The sequence below is a fragment of the Danio rerio genome, chromosome 3 (genome assembly GCF_049306965.1).
Source record: "Danio rerio strain Tuebingen ecotype United States chromosome 3, GRCz12tu, whole genome shotgun sequence".
Taxonomy (NCBI): domain Eukaryota; kingdom Metazoa; phylum Chordata; class Actinopteri; order Cypriniformes; family Danionidae; genus Danio; species Danio rerio.
This window is the reverse complement of record NC_133178.1, coordinates 22,118,347-22,139,708: the sequence shown is the minus strand read 5'-3', so window position 1 is coordinate 22,139,708 and position 21,362 is coordinate 22,118,347. Positions and strand designations below refer to the sequence as shown.

Below are 21,362 nucleotides of genomic sequence, written 5' to 3'. Positions count from 1 at the left end.
ATCAAGTGATTTCAGTGCTCCATTTTTTTTGTTTGTTCAGACTGCCCTGTTGTCTTTTGTCACCCTGTAGAAATTAGGCAAATGTCAACCAACAAAGTGGTAAACATTATGCCGACTTCATTATTTTATTAGTTTTTGTGTTGTAGAGCCTGTGAAGCTTTTAGATTTGATTATCATCATGTGGTTCTAATCAAACATGCTTGAAAACTTTTGATATTTGCTTGTATATGAATACAATATATATTACAAAGTTGGAACTGGTATGATCTTTCCTTAACTCATTGAGGCTACATTCGTTTGATCCTAAATGCAGTGCAAATGTCAACATTATTACAATACAGTACAATAACAGAGATAGATATTAGATATTAGCTAAATGTCAACCAACAAAGTGGTAAACATTATGCTGTCTAATATTTCAATGTTTCTATATGATTAATACGTCTAATGCTTTAACTGTGGAGCTTTTAGCTTTGATTATCATCTTATCGTTCTAATCAAGCAGGCATGAAAAAGTTTTGTTTTTTGTTTGTATTTAAATGTATGTACAGTGCTCAGCGTATGTAAGTACACCCCTCACAAAAGTTTCTTTTAAATTGATATTTTTTATAAGAAGCTATACAATATTATATTTGTGCATATACATTAGATTAGTCAGAACTGAAGTCAAATCTGGAGCTTATCTAACAAAATAACTTAGGATAACTGTTTAAAAAACTAGTACACCCAAATTATTATGGTATAGAAAAATATTAAATACAAATTTAAACAAGAGGAAAAATCAAGAAAAGCCAAAAAAAAAAAAAAAAGCCAAAAAAAAAATAAATATATATATATATAAATATATAGAATTATGTGTTTAATAAATCAGTTTTGTTTAAATGCACCAAAATACATTACCTATATTCACTGAGAAATGGAGAAAAATATTCATTTTAAAAATGGGCTTTACTCCATTATGCTGAGCACTGTAAATTAAAAAATTGCAACAATTAAGATTTTTAAAATAATACCAAAATAAATGGCGGTTCATTCTGCTGTGATGACCCCTGATAAATAAGGGACTAAGCCAATGGAAAATAATGAATGAATAAAAAAACTCATTAATGCTACAGTTAATACAGCTACTGCATACACAAATGCAGTACAAATGCCAATATTGTCAAATATTATTACAATTAAAAAATAACAGATTGTTTGTTTCATTATTTTTAAATATAATTTATTTCAGATTATTCACCAACATATTGAAAACATTCCGATGTTCCAATATGCTGTTTGAGCATTTGGAAGAATTGGTTATTATTTTTTATTAACTTTGAAAACTGTTTTGCTGCTTTATATTTTTGTGGAAACCAGATTTTTTTTTCAGGATTCGTGATTCTTTGATGAATGAGTTCAAAAGAAATGCTTGCAAAAAAATAATAATAATAAGAAAAAATAAATATTTTTTAACATTATATAAATTTAGATCTTATGCTTATTAATTTGATGCATTTCTTCTGAGAGAACTGTAAAACAATTTTATTATCATCACCTTGGAGTTAAAAGATTTTTTTTGCTATACTTTTTAAGAAATACAATCAGTCTACTTATTAATTAAGTTAAAAAATTGGTGTTGTAACAATATGTCGATGTTTGAGAGTTACATTTTTGCTTTCTATAACATTTATTTAATATTTTAGGATATTTTTCTTCTTCAAATTAAGCAAACAAGACTGTGCTAAATATTTTGTGCAGTGCAGATGTACTTTTATGTAATTAATGTGCTAATTTTTATAGAAATTTATGCTTTATATGAACTTGAATTATATTTATTAAATTATATGCCCCATGAATTAAATTAAGCATTGATCCTTCAAGGTTTAATATAAAATTTAATATTAAATTGAAAAGAAAACAGACAATGAGCAAATGAGTTTAATAAACACTGAAAAATGTTGCACTGACTATATATAAGCAAATAAAAATATTTTTTTACATTTAAAATATTTTTTGTTAAAAACTGTTTCTTTTCAAACTATGTAAAATGTAAAATTTCATCTCAATGTCAAAAAATGCTTCTAAATCATCACATTTACACACATCTTATTGTTAGTTACAGGTTTCTCCTCAATTTTGAGAAGACCTTATAGAGCCTAGCTGGAGTTCATAAAAACATTTTTGTTTTTAAATATAAAGTCTAAAATGTAAACAACTTATAAAAAAACATCATATAATGTAAATAAGTTGTCATTTATGTGAATGGACCCTTTTCACAAGCCTATTATGATGCGTAATGGTCATCATAATCTTAAAACCTTGAAAGTTTTTGAATATTTAGATTTAAAAAAAAAAACCATATGAACATTTATATGCATTTATGTATGTATTACATCACTTTTACATCAAATTACTAAATAATTATTTACCGCTTATGCGTGGTGTTTCAATAGCAGCTTCAATGGGCGTGTGAGTGAATTTGACGTTATTCTCTCCTCTAGCTGTCGTCATTGCTTTCACACTTTTTTTCCTTTTTCGGAAAGTCTTGATAACACCATCGTGGCATTTTTCTTTTATTATTTTAGCAAATAGTGTTATTAAAAAAATATTTGTTGTACTCTCCCATTCACTGTGCTCTAAGTCCACCCAGTTATGACGCCTTCCACTACTGAGAAAACTGGAAATTTGAAAAAGGTCAACAACTCAATTTTGACAATAATGTCAGATGGAACCTTATAATTCTATAGTGGCGATATGTTAAAATTATATAAAAGAAATATATATTTTTAAATATAATAATAATATATATATTTGTGTTAATATCTGAATGCAAAGAAAGAACTCAAGCAGCCAGCTGTTGCTATAGTTACCTTATCAAATGAACTCTAATATTTGTTTTTGACTGCAAGGGAGAAAATTCATGCATCGATGTGATGGTATTTTTGTGGTTTTGTTACGCTTTAAAACCATTGAAAGGCATGCACTTATATATAAAATATACAAGCACGTTCATCTGATGTCTTTTAGGGGTGTCGCATGTCTTATTTTGGGCATCATATCCTCCTTGCAAACCCACCATCATTCATTCTCTGATGTTCATGGAGAAAATCACACCCAGGCTCCATAGACACAATTTTTGAAAGCGATTATAAGTCGGCTCTTCTGAAGCTCTCTCTCTCTCTCTCTCTCCCTATGCTCTTTTCATTCTGCATTACAAAAACAGCATTGCAGTCACTGCGAGTCACTGCCTGAATCAAACCATAGCAAATGCGCCACGTGACGCCCCTTTGAAGTGACAGCAGAGGTTGCTCTTTTTCGCCATGCAGTTTGCGCACTCAAACACACACGCGCGCACACACACAGATGGCCTCGAGCTCCCAGATCAGTGGCTTGACCGACAGCCCTAATAACAGCCTGAAAACAGCCTCCTGCTTGCTGGAGAGAAGATTGTGATTAGTACACACACAGTGATCAGTCCCACCAAGAAGAAGAAAACCGCTTTCTGAACCAGCTCACCAATGACAATACAGAGCCCTTTCATGCTTTTAGACCGTATAAAAAATAAGAAAGTGTAATCAATCAGTGCGTACTATAAGTTCGGCATTTAAGTTCTTTCAATGTTGTTGTGGAGGAGGGTGTTGATTATATACAGAGCTGTGGAGGAGCGTTTAGCTTTGATGATCATCTTATCATCTTAATTAGACATGTGTTGGAGAATATTTTGAAGTATTGGGGCCATTCTCAACGCAAAGATGGGCTGCTTGTGTAATCAGAGTAGAGAGTTTTATGTTAATCATAGGAAAAACTACAACCATTAATTAACAAACACAAGCCGGCTTAAGTTTATCTATTGCATTTGTTGAGCTGTGTGATGAGACTTCAAGGTGCAATTTGTAAGATTTTTTCATTAAAGATGCTGTATGTAAGGTTTTGACTCTTCTAAAGCATTAAAATTAGCAAATATTTAAGAAATATGTTAAGTAAGCATGCTTGTTTATCTGAAAAACAATGCTAAGGTCAGTTATTCTGCTTTGATAATGTTTGTGTGCCAGAACACGTCATTGTTTTGGTTCTTTTAACCCGCACAATGCCACTTTAGTCAATTATATTTCAGCACCCTGGATTGCCTTCATGGAAAACAGCGAATTTCATTCATTTAGTTAGGAAGGCTCTTAAAGTATGTGTCCCTGACCAAAATGCGACCTCCAGAGCACAGTAACAGCCCCGAAATGAGATGCAGATTCAGAGTTCCACATGAGGCTATTAATTAGCAAATAATATAAATATTACGAGCGTGAACATTAGGTGAGCAGGTCACATTCTAACCTTGTGTCCCATTAACACGCTCTGTAACGAGATTTGCAGTGATAAGCAATTTGGCTGTTTGCACCAGACGGAACTCGAAAGAATTTTAAATACGGCCATTCAGAAGGACAGAATAGTGCACTTACTGCACTCCAGCAAAATAGTTAGGTTTACAATCTAATTAATACATACTGAAACTCTTTAACATCATTATATATACATGCTGAATAATTGATATTTGTTTATTTGGCTTGCACTAAGTCACAGATCTGAAGTTTAATTTCAAACGGTTTATTTTCAAGATCTGAGGTGAACTTTCTGCTGCTGCTTTCAGTATATGGCAGTAAATGTCATATAAAATTGCATTCAAACTCACTTTGTTAGCATTTAACACTGAAAAAAGTAGGTATACCCCAAGTGATCATGTCATCAAGTTTTTTGTTGTTCAGCTGTAAAAAAAAAAAAAAATAGAAACTGTTTCTAATATATAAATTCCAGGTGTTGGTTAGGACAAAAACTCCTTTTAATATGGAAAATATTTCTTCTATCGCGTGCAGTTGCTTTTAGTTAGAAAATGGTTCATATCAGCCTTAAATCAGCCATAAAGCTTGATAGTCAGGCTAATGACATCACACACATTCAATTTACAGTTTGGTTTTGTAGAAAACAGGGAAACATTAAAGATGCTTTAATATGCGGTGTGCTTTATTAGACTCCACAGAGCAACATTATAACAGAACCCTGAAATATATTTAGTGTAATAAAACAGCGTTTTCCAGAGATGGGTTGCGGCTGGAAGGGCATCCGCTGCTTAAAAACTTGCTGGATAAGTTGCTGGTTCATTCTGCTATGGCGACCCCGGATTAATAAAGGGACTAAGCCGACAAGACAATGAATGAATGAATGAATGAATAAAACAGCGGTGATATGACTGGAAGAATCTGAAGTTGTGAGCTGTGGCATAATAAAAGCTCTGCTGCTTTTGTGCCATGTCACGCTTATCAGCAACTACATCAGCTTTTAGCTTTCCTCTGCTTCGTACTTCCATTAGTTCCATTTCTTCTGCTTCGTTTACCATTTTACCACAGGCGAAGTTTCACACACATTAATGTAATATTACCACATAACATCCATACATCATTATGTAGATGCATCTCCCTCCCCCTGAACATGATATGTGCAGGAGTCCTGTAGATTGTATATGAATACGACAACTCTCATAATTCCACACATCCGCTTCGAATGTTATCACTCGATTGAATAGGCGTTATCAGTGGTTATCAGCTGTTATATATGGGCCAGTAGGGTACTTCTGCACCTGCTAATAGGCTTAGAAGGCTGTTATCATCCATCCACATGGTTAATCAGCTATACTAATAGAGAAGATTGCAGATCCAGATCTTTTTTTACATTAATGTGACGGTTGGGGTAAGGGGAAGTCGTTAATATAATACAACTAATAGGAAATTGGATTAATAATATAAATAAATCTTGTTAACCTCTTTCCGCAGCCATATGCAATCTATAGCTTATTAATCTATTGATGGATGATAACAGCCTTCTGAACCTCTTAGTAGGCGTAGAAGGCCCCTGCTGGCCCATATCTATCAGCTGATAACCACTGATAACGCCCCTTCAATCTAGTGATAACATTCAAATCGGCTGTTCCACACATCGTCATGGTATCATCAAACTATGTCTTTGTTTGTGGTGAAAACACACCCTCTAGTGGCAAAAAAATACTTACTGTGCCTTTAAAAAAAACAAGTGGAAAAGTTTGACCCAAATGTACTTTGAGATTGATTATATTTTATTATTATTCATCAGTGCACATTCAGGTATTTTTTATTGTCTTCCAAGATATAACATTCTGTCACAGAAACATACAAAATAGAAAATTTTATGATAAAATCTTGGAGACAAATTGTGAATACTTGTCAATAAATTCCATAAAGTCTATTCATTAATTGGTTCGTTGATTGATTATTATAAGTTAATTATATTACAATTAGAAAACATTCTACTGTGCTTTACTATAGGCCTATATTTCTTTCACAAAATGTTTATTTTGATGGGTTGTCATAGCTATAATAGATACGTCTCTATATTCACAAGATATGGTGCTCAATACTCAGGAAACATTTCTGATAATTATCAGTGTTAAATACTGCTTAAACTTGTGCTCCTGGTTACAATATATTAACAGTTCAAACGAAAGCAACGATTTTATACCAGATAATGTTTGTATAATTAGAAATGCATTTGTCACCTTTAATTAGTTACAACAATGACTGAATAAAGATATAAATAAATCTCTTTTAGGGTCCAAATCGGGGGTGTTAAACCATGTCCTGGAGATCTACCCTCCGGCAGAGTTCATCTGCAACTTTGATCAAACACACCTGTCCTTAATTACCAAGTTCTCCTTTAGATCCAGCTTTATTTGTGTTAGATCAGGGTTGGAGCTAAACTCTGCAGGAATGTAGATCTCCAGGAACATGGTTGAGCACCCCTGGTCTTAATAAACGTGTGCATGCTATCTAATATGTGATTCATGTTATAAAACACATATTTGAGTATAATGCTGCATGAAAATTGGCTAAATGCCCTGAGTAACCATTCTTTCGTCCGTTAATGCATAATTTCAGGACCAGGTTTAAAGGTCGTCTGCTCGGTCTGCAAACAAAAGACTGCAAAATGACTCCATTAACCGAGCTGTGGGTTTGAGTTTGTTTGCATGGGTGTTTTCTGCTATTATTGTTGATCTCTGTGCTTTCATGTGGGCACATCTTGGACTGATGTTGAACTACACCTCTCTCTCATTCTCTTCTTATGTAATACCAGGCTTCAAATCAGTTCTTCTGACTGACCAGAGCACAGGCTTTAAAAAGCTTTTTGTCTGTGTGAGTCCTCCTGCTCTAGGAACAATCTCTCCTGAGGCCAGTTTGAACTGGGTTAGACCTAAAAAAAGTGGCGTGCTTCTAAATTCAGCAAGCTCTGTTTTAGTTTAAAGGCCGTAAGGTGTTTTTTGGAGTCACGTGTTTTGGTGGCTTGACATGGGCTCCTTTGTGTTGCCTTTGAAAGATCCACAGTGAATGCGTTTTCATTTGCACCTGCTTTCTTGCTTCTAAACTGTATGGGAAGTTTTCATTTCAAAGCATTGTTTCGGGAGTAGCGGCGGTCCTCCAGTGGCATTCGCTTATTTACTTATTGTTGGCAGACCGCCAGAGCAGATTTGCATGTGAATGATGGTGTTTTGTGTTTGGATTCAAAGAAAAGATGGGAGTCGAAGGGTGAAATGCCTCGCAGAATGAAGGGATTTTGTACAGGGGGGGTCGAGATAGAGCAGATACGCGAAAGAAACGCAATACAGCTGCAGAGAATGCACAGAGACCTTCAAAACACACACGAATGCACACACACACGGTGCGTCATGCCAAAAGGCACCAACGTGAGCGAGGCAGAGCTGAAGAAAAGACGGCGTGAGAGCTTGCGTGGGTAGTGGAGGGGTTTAGATGTGATAAGGCCTCCATGGTAACTGAATGTCTATCATGATTTATGTAACGCCACCCTGGTATTCTCCCTTACGCTCTCTTGAAATCTCAATCTCAGATCTCCAGCTGATTACAATCTACACTGACCGCATCCGTGCAGCGTAGACACTCAGCTTTTTATACTGACAGCAGTTTATTGAGCGTGAACCCTGTGACTTCTAGCCTGGAGGTCTCCCCATGCCTTAAAAAAACGTTCATGTTGAATTCAATTGTGTCAGTAGGTGGAAATAGTGTAATTCAGCACTTCTTGCTGCCCCCTAGAAGTCCTGCAAGAGGTTAGCCAATATTATTAGTGTGTGAAAGATGTGAAAATGCACTTTACATGCGTTTGATATTTTCCATTAACTTTTTTCATAGAAGAGTTGATGTGGCCATTTGTAACTTAAACACACAAGGCTTTTCGTGTCAATCAGTTCAAGCTATTTTAGCTGAATGAAAACAGCATTTTATATTGCTAAATAACAAAAACTACACTGTAAAACAAAAAAGCATTATTTTAAGTTTTTTTTCGGGCAGCTGGAGTGCAGATAAATTACAGAAATTTACTATAAAATAACAGCTGTTAAATTTCCTTATGTTTAATTTTTTCAGTAAGTTGTTTTTTTTTTTAACAGCCATTATTTAAATTTTTTTTCGGCACCCCAGCTGCCAAAAAAAGTGAAATAACAGATTTTTTTACAATGTAACATTTTACTGTTGATATCATAAACACATTGATAGTGCCAATCAGTGTTATTTTTAAAATTTAATTATTTTTTTGTTTGTTTATTTGTTGTAGATTTTTTTAAATTAAAAATTTATTCATTGTGTTTTCTGTTTATATCACAATCTTTTTATTTATACCTTTATTTTATTTATTTTTGTAATTTTTGTAAAAATTAAGTTTAAGGGTAAAATGTTTAAAAGTATGGGCGATGCAGTGGTGCAATGGGTAGCGCTGTCACCTCACAGCAAGAAGGCCATTGGTTCGAGCCTCGGCTGGGTCAGTTGGCGTTTCTGTGAGGAGTTTGCATGTTCTCCCTGTGCTTGTGTGCTCCGGTTTCCCTCACAACCCAAAGACTTGCAGTTTAGCTGAATTGGGTAGGCTTAATTGTTCATAATGTATGTGTGTCAATGAGAGTGTATGGCTGTTTAATTTGCCCTCTTTCCATTTCTCGTAATTTTTTATGAATTTATTTTATTAGCTGAATGTCTTTTTAACCAAGTTGGTTGGTTGGTTAGATGGTTGGTTGTATGGATGAATGGATAACAGACAGAGAAAGCCAAATTACCAAAATCAATCAAGGAAGTAAAAGCCTTAAGGAAGTTCAAAAAAGTGATGAAAAGATGGTTGTTTGATGAAGATGGTTAGTTTGCATGATGGATCATGATGTTTTTTTAATATGCTATTGTGAATAATTTAATGCATTACCTGTACCTTGTAGCCATACTTTGTTTTTTGTAACAGCGAGGACCACAATGAGAACAAGCCCAGAGCTTTAATGTGTTTTTATTCTTAATGGTTTTATTTCAAAATATGTGGGATACTTGTATTTTTGTAAAGTTTGTCTAAAATTTGTAAAAAAAATCAATTCCTAGAAAAGAAAGAAAGAAAGAAAGAAAGAAAAGCAATTGTTCACTCACCTTCAAGCCATTACATGTCCATACAGTGTCCATACTGTGCCAATGAAGTCTACCCCCAGCCATGGCCACAGCCATATCAACCTGCAGCCCAAGAGCGGTTACTCGCTGAAGCTAAGCAGGGCTGAGCCTGGTTAGTACCTGCATGGGAGACCTCAATGGGAAACTAGGTTGCTGTTGGCTGTGGTGTTACTGAGGCCAGCAGGGCACTCAACCTCCACTCACTCTGTGTGAATCCCAATGCCCCAGTAAAGTGAAGGGGACACTATACTGTCAGTGAGCGCTGTCTTTCGGATGAGACGTTAAACTGAGGTCCTGACTCTCTGTGGTCATTAAAAATCATTCAGGTGTCCTGGACAAATTCTCCAATGGCACCTGCTGATCATTGCTTCCCAATTATCCCCACCCACAGAATTGGCTGTATTACTGTCTCTCCACTCCACCTATAGCTGGTATGTGCTGGCATTATTGTCCTGTGGCTGCAGTCACATCATCCAAGTGGATGCTGCACACTGGTTGTGGTGTGGAGAGAACCACCTCATGATTGTGAAGTGCTTTGGGTGTATTGCCATGCACAATAAATATGCTACATAAATACACATTACATTACATTACATTACTCACAATGTTTACTTTTATTTTCTGCAGAAGAAATGAAGCTGTTTTAAAATGTCATGAAATTATGAAATATTCTTTAGCATTAGACTCCATTCACTCTCAGTCACTTTAATATTGTACAGAATTAAGAAGTGAATCTCAGTTGTGATTTTGAGGCTAGATGACAGAGCAGAGTAAGAGCTCAGCCTTACAGTTGAGACAGCAAAACAAAGACTTTGATATGACTTTGATCCCACTTGAGTGTCATCAAGGTCATTTTTGCTGAAACTGAAAATCTCTAAGATGGCCTTCAGTCTCTTACACACCCTGTTTCCACCTTTCCTCTGAAGGCAGCAGGATTATGGTGTTTTTTGTTGGCAGAAATTTCTCTTGACCTTAAGATGAAAAGAAAGGGAGTGATTTTCACTCGTCTGACCGTCTCAACTCCCTCGTGCATCTGCTCAGTTTCGTTCTCATGCACTGGTGTCGGGAAAACATGTGGACTTTCTATATTTGATAGTCATTGTGTGTTTGCATGTGCTTCTGTTTGTGTGTGGGGGTTTAAGAGTGGGTGTTAGATTTTGCTCACATGAGATGTGATTTATGCCAATCTTAGCAGGAGATTTGCAATACTTTAGGCTCTATCATAATGTAAACTAGTGAGACGAATGAGGAAAATGGATGAAAGACCACTGGAGAATGTGTGGGCCGTCAGATAAAGAGTGGATTAAATAGAGAAAAAGCATGCAAGGCGGAAAGGTGTCATATTTGCATCTTCTGTGCCTCATCTTCATGCTGTTTTATATATCCAAACTAAACATCAGCACTGACTAATTTACTGCTAAATGCGGATATCAAACACTGTTAAATCACAGAGATTGTTTCTTATCGAATTATAGTGATTAGTAGAATTACATTATAGTATTATTGTAGAATTCTCCAACCCAAAACAGGTAATCATGATAGGGGATACAGGTAAAACATGTAAAGCTGTAAATATGAGATAAAAAAATGCAAATCTGAAAAATAAAGGTTCATGTATTAAATATAAAAGGCTGATGGATGCCGACGCGCTGTGTCCCAGAAATGATAAATATTTAAAGTAGGCACTATCCTTATAAATAAACTGCATCGATGCAATCTAAACATTCTCCACTAAAAAGCCTCAAAAGTATATTATGTTGTCCAACAGCTGAAATATTTGTCAGACTGTAGTGTATGTTGGCGGAGTAATACAGAAGGGTGAGGAGGCTGTATGAGTTCTGATATTGAAGATAATTACATGGCTATCAGCAAATCCGATTAAAAAACTAGAAAGAACTGTTGTATAAAAATATATAATCAGAAGATAATTGTAATTAGGAGATCAAAATTATTAAGATATCAATTGCTAACATTTTTTTATTTTTTTTTTGCTGAACAAAAAGATAACATTTTTATTATAAGAGAGTTGAAGTTCTAAAATATAAAATTGCAGTTTTGAAAAGTAAAGTTGCAATCAAGTATTTGCAATTTAAAATAAACGAGTAAGAAGAGATTGTCACAATTATCGACACAAAGTTGTTGTTATGAATAATAAAATGGCATTCGCAAGACCTAAAGTTACATTTGAAAGAGATAAAGTCATAATTATAAGAACTCAAGCTACACAATTGTGAGAAATAGTTGCATTTGTAAGACTGCTGGAACTGAGTTATAGTTGTAGTCATAAGATATTGAGATATTGCACAAGATATAAAGTTATTAATTTGTAGTTGTACTATATACAACAATTGAGAGGGATATTAAATGTAAATCACAGTTATTTCAAGAGTTCACACTTAGCTGATGTTTGGTAACAAGCCTGTTTGGCATCCTGTCCCAGGAGAGCGCCCTAAGCTCATAAGATCCTTGAGCCGAGGGCTCCTTCACATTTTCAGGGCGAGGGCAGTTTTTATCATGAGGGCAGAGGGGAGCTCTTATTTATGGCTAATGGCAAATTAGGGATTGCTACATAGAGATTTACTACTGATTAAGTGTACATCTATGGTGCTAATTTGGTTTGGCAGTTCGTCCATGTCACATGTAAACTTCGCACAGAAACGCCGACTGGCCTGGTAGAGACTTGGACCAGTGACATTCTTGCTTTGGGGCAACAGTGCTAACCACTGGGCCACCGTGCCACCCTATCAAGGAAAAAGGAGGGAAGGAGTAGGGGTGGAAGGGGGAATTTTTCAGGACTAAGATGACTGAGGTAAGAAACTCTGGTTATTTATAGTGAATCGGGAATCGTCCGATTGGTGAATCATGCGTTAGCTTATTCGGCACCAGCTGTGGTCAATCATAAGCACATGATTCTCTCAATTAGTTTATTAGTAAACTTCAAAAAAATTAAGTTACACTTGTCACAATGTTTACATTTTAGCAAAAAGTTAGTTGCGAAATTTAAACATGATCTGCAACTTTATATCTTGCTACTTGAACTCATAAGAGCATGTTTTTTTTATAATTAAGAGTAATATAATATAAATAAATGAAGTTGAAGCTAAAGCAGAGTTACAATTTACAACGGCAGAAAGAGATAAAATCGGAATTGACTGATGAAGGGACAATTAATAGAAATAAACTTGCACCTGTGACAAAGCCAAAATGAGACAGATATGAACCTGCAAATATGAGGTGAAGATTTACAGAAATTTCACAGTGATGAGTACATATATAGTGGCAAAATATAAACCTGCAAATGAAAGACAAAGTTGTGATTATGAGAAATAAAGTTGTTAGATATAGGACACAAAATCACAGATAGTAAAAATGAACAGCCTTTTATAGTTCCTGCTTTTGCAAGGTACAAGAGGCCAAGGCATGTTCGTGTTTTACTGCTTGGATTTATATGGATGTGATAAAATATTATTAGTGTAACTCTTCCTAAATTCACTTCAGCTTTGTTGAGTTGAAACCAAAAGTGGTTCTTCACATAATTCAAGAATCTGCTTGTTTCTTCACAGTGTTTTTGATATTCTCTGCAGAACATTATCTGCCAGAGGAGACAAACAGACCCACGCGCTGACAGAACACATGGCTCAATTACGGCTGCAATTATAAACGCCCACTCTAATTTAATCTCAACAGCCATGACAAATGATAATGAAGAGAGATGGTCACTGCCCTAGAAAATAATGCTCACGTTTGAGAAGAGGGGCTCCAGTCAGCATTTGTTTTCAGCTTTAAAGGTGCAATAAGCCAGTTTGCAAAACAGTGTTGATGTTTGCTATCACTATCATTATTAGACACGCCCCTTACTTCTGATTGGCTTCATTCATTTTAGGACTCAGTCTAACTCTAGTAATGGGCTGGTTTAAGATTCTGACGGTATGATAACCTTGGATTTCATGGTATAACACTCTGTTGTGTTTACTGCTCTAAAATATGTCCTTTTTTAAATGTCTGTGCAAAAAACAAGAACTTTTTTCCTCACTGAACACAATTTATTCTATTTTAATAAGCATTTAAAATATTTTTACCTTTTTATTTTAAACTTGTCAGGCTAAATAATTAAAACAAATGATTGATTTTTGATCTTTATTAGTAGCAAAAACACAATTATTTACATCTTAAGAAGGCATCTTTGGAGATATTGTCTTGTATATAAATTAAACCCCTGCACTGTTCAGGTATATTGCATGCTGGATGTTGGTGTATAAGCGACTTATTTTTCAGATGTTTGCTGAATCGTGGGATGACCAGTAGCTTTTGATTAGGAGGGTCCTTTTTGCTGGAGATACTGTTGCCCCAAAACAACTAAATTAAATTGTCATAAAAAACAAAAATGTACACACCTTAGAAACAGTATAGCAGAAAATGTTTGCGGTTTTAAAACCTTGTCTTTTCCAAACCACGGTAAACCTTAAAACCAGTTATCGCCTCATGTCTATCTGACACTATTGTTTTTTTATTGATTACATTAAAACCGGCAGATATTATTTGGATTACAAGGTTAGCTATATATATATACTTACATATATATACTTATATGTACTTATTTTTATTTAAACCTTTATTTTACCAGGAAAACCTCTTGAAGTTTGTAATCTCTTTTTCTAAAATGTCCTTGAATAATGTTAAGTTTAAAAGCAAAGGAGGCTTTTTTATTAAATATGTTTGCATTTCTATCACAGTGAAAAATGTTGACCTTAAAATATAAAAGCATTTTAAAAATCCATTGATCAGATTTTTGTGATAGAAATGCAAACATGTTTAATGAAAAAAGCCTCCTTTGCATTTAAACTTAACATTAGTCCAGAATACTCTTGAAGAAGAGATTAAAAATCTCAGGATTTTTACCTGGTAAAGTAAAAGCTTAAGTAAAAATAAATACCAATATAGAATTAACCTTGTAAAACAAAAAACGTTTACTGTTCTTAATGTAATCAATAAAAAAAACAATAGTGTCAGATACACATGGGATGATTTTGGAAATGTCAAGGTTTTAAAACCGCAAACATTTTCTGTCATACCGTTCCTATGGTATATGTTTTTTTATTTGCTTTTTTATGCTCTTTCTATATTAAGTCTAACGTTTATTACAAGAGATTTTGGGAATCTGTCTTTTTCACTCCATGATTCTGGATAACTGGCAATGAAAAATATGTTGAACAAACTGTTGTGTATAATCAGTCAAATTGTCTGTGAGTATATCCATGTAAAAACCTTTAGAGTACAGATATAAATACAGCTGAAGTGGAGATTTTACCACTCAGTGCTGAAGAAAATACTCATTTTGATAAAACAGCCTTTTAAAGTATGTAGAACTGGAATGTACAGACAGAAATGGATGAAGTATGATAAAAGATAGGCTTGAAATAGTATTTCTGAGGTTTTCTTTTTATTAAAACTGAAATTAAAAATACTTTATGAAAGTCCAAAATCGAACAGTTTTTGTCTGCAGTGTCTTTCCTTAACAAGCCTCAGATCTGACACCGTGTCCTCCTTAACTTTAATAGCATGTGTCTTTTGTTGGTTTACTACATGCCTTTGAGTGGTTCTCTATCAGAGGTAATTGATCCTGTTGACTCCTCCTCCAGTCACTCCAGTCCTGTTTTTTACCCTCTCTAAACAGACTCACAGCCTGTGCCTTGCTGTCTTTCTGGCTTTGCATCCTATTTGCTTTTTTTGTGGGTTTTACCTTGACTTTTTTTTTAATACATCTGTCTCTCTCTGGGTTTGTCTGTATTTTGGCTGTGTCTCGCTTTCTGCCTCTCGTCTACTTTATTTCTCCTTACTCACCATGCAGCCTCTAAAGTCAAGGTTGCCGTGGCAACCGCAAGAGATCTGCAGCTGCAGAAATGTGGAGGAGCCTTGGCTCTTATACCCTTCTGAAATGTGTGTGTGTGTATAAATAGGTTATTCTACAAGTTTGATTCTGTGACCTCTCAAGCCTACCATACTTAGTGAGTACAATTTGTACTCAATGTAATAATAATAATCCTTGTTTTTTTAATAATAAATAAAAATTTAATATTACATATCTGTGTGTGTAATTCTGATTATTTATTTTGAAATTATACATTTAACTTGAAATAAATGAATTTTTAAAATTATAATAATTGTTTTATTACTACATTAATATATTATTTTTAATTAATAATGAATAAATATTAAAATAATAAATATAAAGTTAAATGAGGTAACTTATATTATTTTCGATATTACTGAATGTGTATGGGGTGACACGGTGGCTCAGTGGTTAGCACTGTAACCTCACAGCAAGAAGGTCGCTGGTTTGAGCCCTATCTGGGTCAGTTGGCATTTCTATGTGGAGTTTGCATGTTCTTCTTATGTTCGCATGGGTTTCCTTCGGTTGCTCGGGTATTCCCTACAGTCCAAATACATGCGCTATAGGTGAGTTGGGTAAGCTAAATTGTCCCGTGTATTTGTGTGACTGAGAGTGTATTGGCATTTTCCAGTACAAGGTTGCAGCTGAAAGAGCATCTGCTGTGCAAAACATATGCTGAATAATTTGACGGTTCATTCTGCTGTGGTGACCCCTGATGAATAAATTGACTAAACTGAAGGAAATTGAATGAATGAATGAATGCATATGTTTGCTTTTTACATATAATAGTTTAGATAAGAGTTGTGTAATGTCTGTTGCATAATCTAGTGCTGTTCTCTGGGTAAAATTATTACATACCTGCCAATATCAATTCAATTTAATTTATTTATAAAGCACTTTAAAACAACACACTTGACCAAAGTTCTGACAAAAAAAGAGCAAAACAAACTTTAAAATACAAATAAATAAATATAAAATGTCAACATCTCATGCTGTGCTAAAAGCCAAATTGAACAAGTGGGTTTTAAGAAGAGATTTAAAAACAGTAGTGGAAGAGGCTTGTCTGATGTACAACAGCATGTACAATATCAAGGAAATCTGTGAAATGAAATCAAATAATAAACACATTTTTGAAATGTATTCATGTATTTATATATTTAATATATACATTTCTTTAACACACTCATACATTTTAACATCAAAGGACAGAATCTAAATTAACTTAATAGAAAATCCTTATCTCTTGAAAATGGCTATTTACATTCCTCTTTTATTATATAATCAGTAGCATAAAATTATCTCAATAATGTTGCTTATCGCAACAATTTCTCTGACAATATATCGCACAAAATAAATTCTTCATCATGACAGGCCTATGATCCACTTCTAGTTAGTTATTAACAAAAATCAGTACCAGAATGCTGCTGTAATTGTTATTCAAGAGGTGTGCGTGTGACCTTATCTTCCCCATGCTTTCATTACGCCTCACCTGTAACTCTCAAAAGAGGTGCAACTTCACAAAAAACATGCACAAAGGTGTAAAGTGTGCAGGTCGGAGCATGTTTTATTTCTAATAGGCACATTACAGCGACTTGAGTCCCAGTATCTCGTAATGACAGGAGGACGTCATTTGTGTCATTTTCAATAATCACAGTCAGGAACTGAAACAAAACATGATCCACTGTAGCCTGCAAATCAGTATGCAAAGCAGGGGAGGATTGTGGGAGAATCTTCTCTGTTCAGATGAATCATTCCACTGAGGAAATTCAGCTGACAGTTCATCTTAATTAAATTCAGCTCCGTGTCCAAGCTACTGAAATGGGAATGTGCTAGTCAAACTTTGCATTTTGGTCCTAGTTCATGCACGCGGTGCCTTATTTGCACGTGAAAGCTGTAATGTTGGAAGCTGACGTGTTCATTTTGTGCTACTGACTCTTTTCTCATTCCTCTTGGCGATCACGTTTTCTTTAATAGTTACGTATCAATGATTTATGTGCTCCACATTGATATAACCCAGATACATAATCAGCATCATGTCCTCTCAACAGCCAAAATACAGTCCCCAAAAACCTCACCGTCAAAAGATGTGCCCCAGATCCAAACATATTTGACACATTTCTGTTCCTTTTTGCGCACATCACACCGTCTAGTTTAATATGCTGTTTTTCAGTGAGCTGTTTTCTGCTTTTGGCTGCTAACGTTCAGACGTCTGTTGTATGTTTGCACTGCAGCCTCTGGGAGTGTCTGTGGTCCAAATTGGGCCAGAAAGCATCATGATTTATTCTACCCACAAACTCACTGTCCTTGAGATGAGTTAGCAGAGGTGAAGGCTGGTGTCATCAGGTTCAACTTTTTTTCTGGTGGCACATACACAGAGAGACTGTTTGCAACCTGTCGAACAAGAACAGCTGTGACAGAGGCTGCACGAAAGACAATTTCACAACATTCCTTCTCTTTCATTAGTGCCGGAATTCTTAAGGCCCAGACTCCTGATTCATACCTGCACACACACACAACGGTTTTACTGCTTGTTCAAACTACTTATTTAAAATGAGGTGGAAACATTAACATTTTTTATTTGTTTTGGGACAACCTAATTGTTTTATGTTCAATCTACTTAAATTAGTGAATGAAATCATCCATAGGTTTAAATCTGAAAGTGCACTGTGTTTAAAACAATTGATTCTTTAACGAAATAGTCAACTTGGAGTCGATTAAATGAATAGTGATGGTTCGAATCATTTAGCTAAATGTGTCGATGTCAATATGGTACATCATATATTATGTCGCAATGGATCTGTTAAAACATGATTGCGCCTTTCTCTTTAGACACTAGCGGAATGTGGGGATCACGGGACTGATCATGACACAAGGATGACAATTACTGACAGATGGAGATTTGGCTGCGGGGAATAAAGGGTTAAAATTCATTTTCATAACAATATCACAGTATAGCCTACCTAGTACGGTGTTTGTTCCTGTCTTTTTTCTGATGATTAATACAATAACCTGCACTGCAACGCAGGATTCGCCAGCCATTTGCTATCAAAGGCGGGAGCAGCATAGACTGTTATGTTTGGGACTTTGTCAGTGACTGTTACAGTTCAGTTTCTTCTTCCTCCGCATCATAACATCTAAGTGTAATTAAAGTTGTTGACTCGTTCTCTGCAGTTTGCAAAATATGTGTTATAATTGTATGCTGTAACTTGGCTTGTAATCACTTATCTATTATAGATCAGTGCTAGTACTGCACAGTATCTCTCAGGTTATACCTTTATGTAAACGGGTTATCCATATATAATCATGTTGAAAACATGATGTGTGCTTCTTGCTTTACCAATTTAAATGCATTTGTGAGCTCATGATCCTCTGTCGTTTGTTTTTGCTATGGCCACCATTAGCTGTTCCTCACATGCGCGGCTTGGGCAATTTTCTAAATAGTTCAGCTTTTGCCACTGTGTGGATTAATACTGGATGTGTGTCGTTGTTATTACTTAGGGTTTTTGTTAAGCGTAATATGCTGGGGTTTAACTGCATTGCTTTATTGCATTCCTGCATTAGGCTTACACATATCTGCACTCGGATTACTTCATAACCAAGTTGGGGTTTCTCTCTGTCTCGTGCTGAACGTAGTCGACCAATTACAACAGACTGGGTCATCGTACCAATCAGCACAGTTTAGCCTCATTCAAGGAAGGGGTTTGGGAACAAATGAATCGCTTAACAAATCATATGACAGTTGTTGGGATAATTAGGTAAAAACAAATGCATATTATGAGATACATATCCATCCACCTATTTTTATGCGCATTTTGTATATGCACTTAAAAAAAAAACACTTGATGGTAATGCCAAAATGCATATAAATGCTGAAAATGCGCACAAAAATCATATGCAAATAACTGAGTGTAATCAATTTTTTTATTCAATTAGAAAAATGTGCATAAACTACATGGAAACACTTTTAATGAACAAATTCCAGTATGTGCAAAAAAAGAAAGTCATAATTTTGTTTTAAGAGATGATGTGATGATGAAAATGTGTGAGAATGGACAAACCAGCAGGCTGAGTACATCGTAAAACATCTGAAATGTTGTTTTGGTCATTCTAAAACACCTTAATCATTTCAGTATTGATTGTTAGTTATTAATTACCTCCAGAACTGTCAAGAGCGTCTGTGCTCTACATTTCACGCCTTCAAACGCCACCAGGCGTTCATGCATGACTGTATCGTCTTCTGAGGCGCAAGTTATTTGTTAAATAAGAAAGATATTGACACCGTTTTTCCTACCGCAGCAAATTCTGTTTTTACTGTTGATATTTGGCGTCAGTTTATCAGGATGTGATGATTTTGTTCTCTGACTCTGAATAGAAACACGGCTTTATTTACATATCTTTTATGCAATTATTCCAGTTTTGTGCATAAATTTAATTAGCAATTTTGCATGGAAACATAGCTAATGGAGGTGTTTTTGACCTTGCATGTATATTAGCCTGTTGTTGGAGACCCCAAAACCAAAATATGACCTTTTTTAATGCAAAATAGGGGCCTGCATTTTTTACAGTGTCTACAGCGTAGAGAATTCTATCCAGACACACCGTCATTTTAAATTTCAAGAGCGTTAATTGTGTGTAAGAGATTACAAGTGTGGATTCACTACTTTGAAAAATGCATGTCAAACCTGTAAATGTCTTTTTTTTGTGGTCTGAAATCAAACTAAAGGCGATAGTTTTCCTGCATGACCCCAGTTTCTTAAAAAGAAAAGTTAACAAATAAAATTTTAATTTTTAAAGATGATTGAACAGGTGATTATTAATTTAGCTTGAATCCAAATCAAAACTGTTCTGTTTAATTTGGAATCAGACAGTCGGATAGATTGAGTAGAAATGTCAAACACCTCCTCACTATGAAACATGCAGCTGATAGAATACAAACAGTACCATTTCTCATATTAGACTGCAGTGTTTTGCACCAAGATATTTTTGACCTACCTTGTTTTTTGTTCACAGAAATGAAGTGTCACTTGTCATTTTGCCACTTTTGCACTCGTTAGTAATTCATTCATTCATTTTCCTTTGGTTTAGTCCCTTTATTTATCAGGGGTCGCCACAGCAGAATGAACTGTCAACTTATCCAGCATAAGTTTTACGCAGCGGATGCCCTTCCAGCTGCATCTCAGTACTGGGAAACACCCATACACACTAATTCACACACATACGCTATCAATTCGTTTATTTAAATCACCGATAACACATGTCTTGGGGGAAACTGGAGCATACGGAGGAAACCCGTGCCAACACGAAGAGAACATGCAAACTACCCAAAGAAATGCCAACTGCCATAAACCAGTGAGCTTCTTGCTGTGAGGCGACAGTGCTAACCACTGGGCCACTGTGTTGCCCACTCTTAAATGTAAAAGGCGTTTAATTTGTTTAATGGTTGATTTATGTATACACATGTTTATTAATATAACATTTTGTTACTGTATAACCAATTCATATTTTTCCCAGAGCTTTGACTTTGATGAAAACTGCTTTTAAATTGAGACTTTGAGAGGTCTTTCATCAGTGTGTCCTCTTCGTGTCAATCAGTCATTTTGTTCAGACAAACACGAACATTTCGTTCAGTTGTGATGTCACTAATGAGTGTGTGTTCTTCTCTTTGTGTCTTTGCAGAAATACTCCTGGATGACTTCATGCTAACACACCCAATCTTCTTGGCTCCAGACAAGTTCCAGCAGGTCTTGCTTCAGCAGTATCCTTTCCCCTCGCCAAAAACACAAGCATCAGCCTCTTAACTTCTGGAAATCTTAAATGGACAACCATAAAACTATCTTGAAGTGATTTACCCAAGTAAAACATGTGTATCAGTCTTTATCCTGGGGGCAATAGTTTTATTATTCGTCAGTTTTAGGGCTCAGTCTGGGATTGTTGTCCCATCAACCTATTTTGTTTAGCATTAATATTAGGGAAAAAGATTAGCCAAGCAT

General features: G+C 35.2%; 1 protein-coding gene across 4 annotated transcripts in view; it reads left to right on the top strand.

Moving 5' to 3' along the window:
- The window catches only part of rapgefl1 (Rap guanine nucleotide exchange factor (GEF)-like 1), a 77,896-nt gene that overhangs the window by 15,507 nt on the left and 41,027 nt on the right, over positions 1-21,362 (top strand). For all 4 annotated transcript variants that reach the window (XR_012400951.1, XR_012400950.1, XM_073944359.1 and 1 more), the window contains one exon: positions 21,049-21,127. Coding sequence is in view for 2 of the 4 variants with exons in the window: in XM_073944359.1 (XP_073800460.1) it covers positions 21,049-21,127 (79 nt within the window). In the remaining 2 variants the exon portion in view is untranslated. The remainder of the gene's footprint in view (positions 1-21,048; positions 21,128-21,362) is intronic.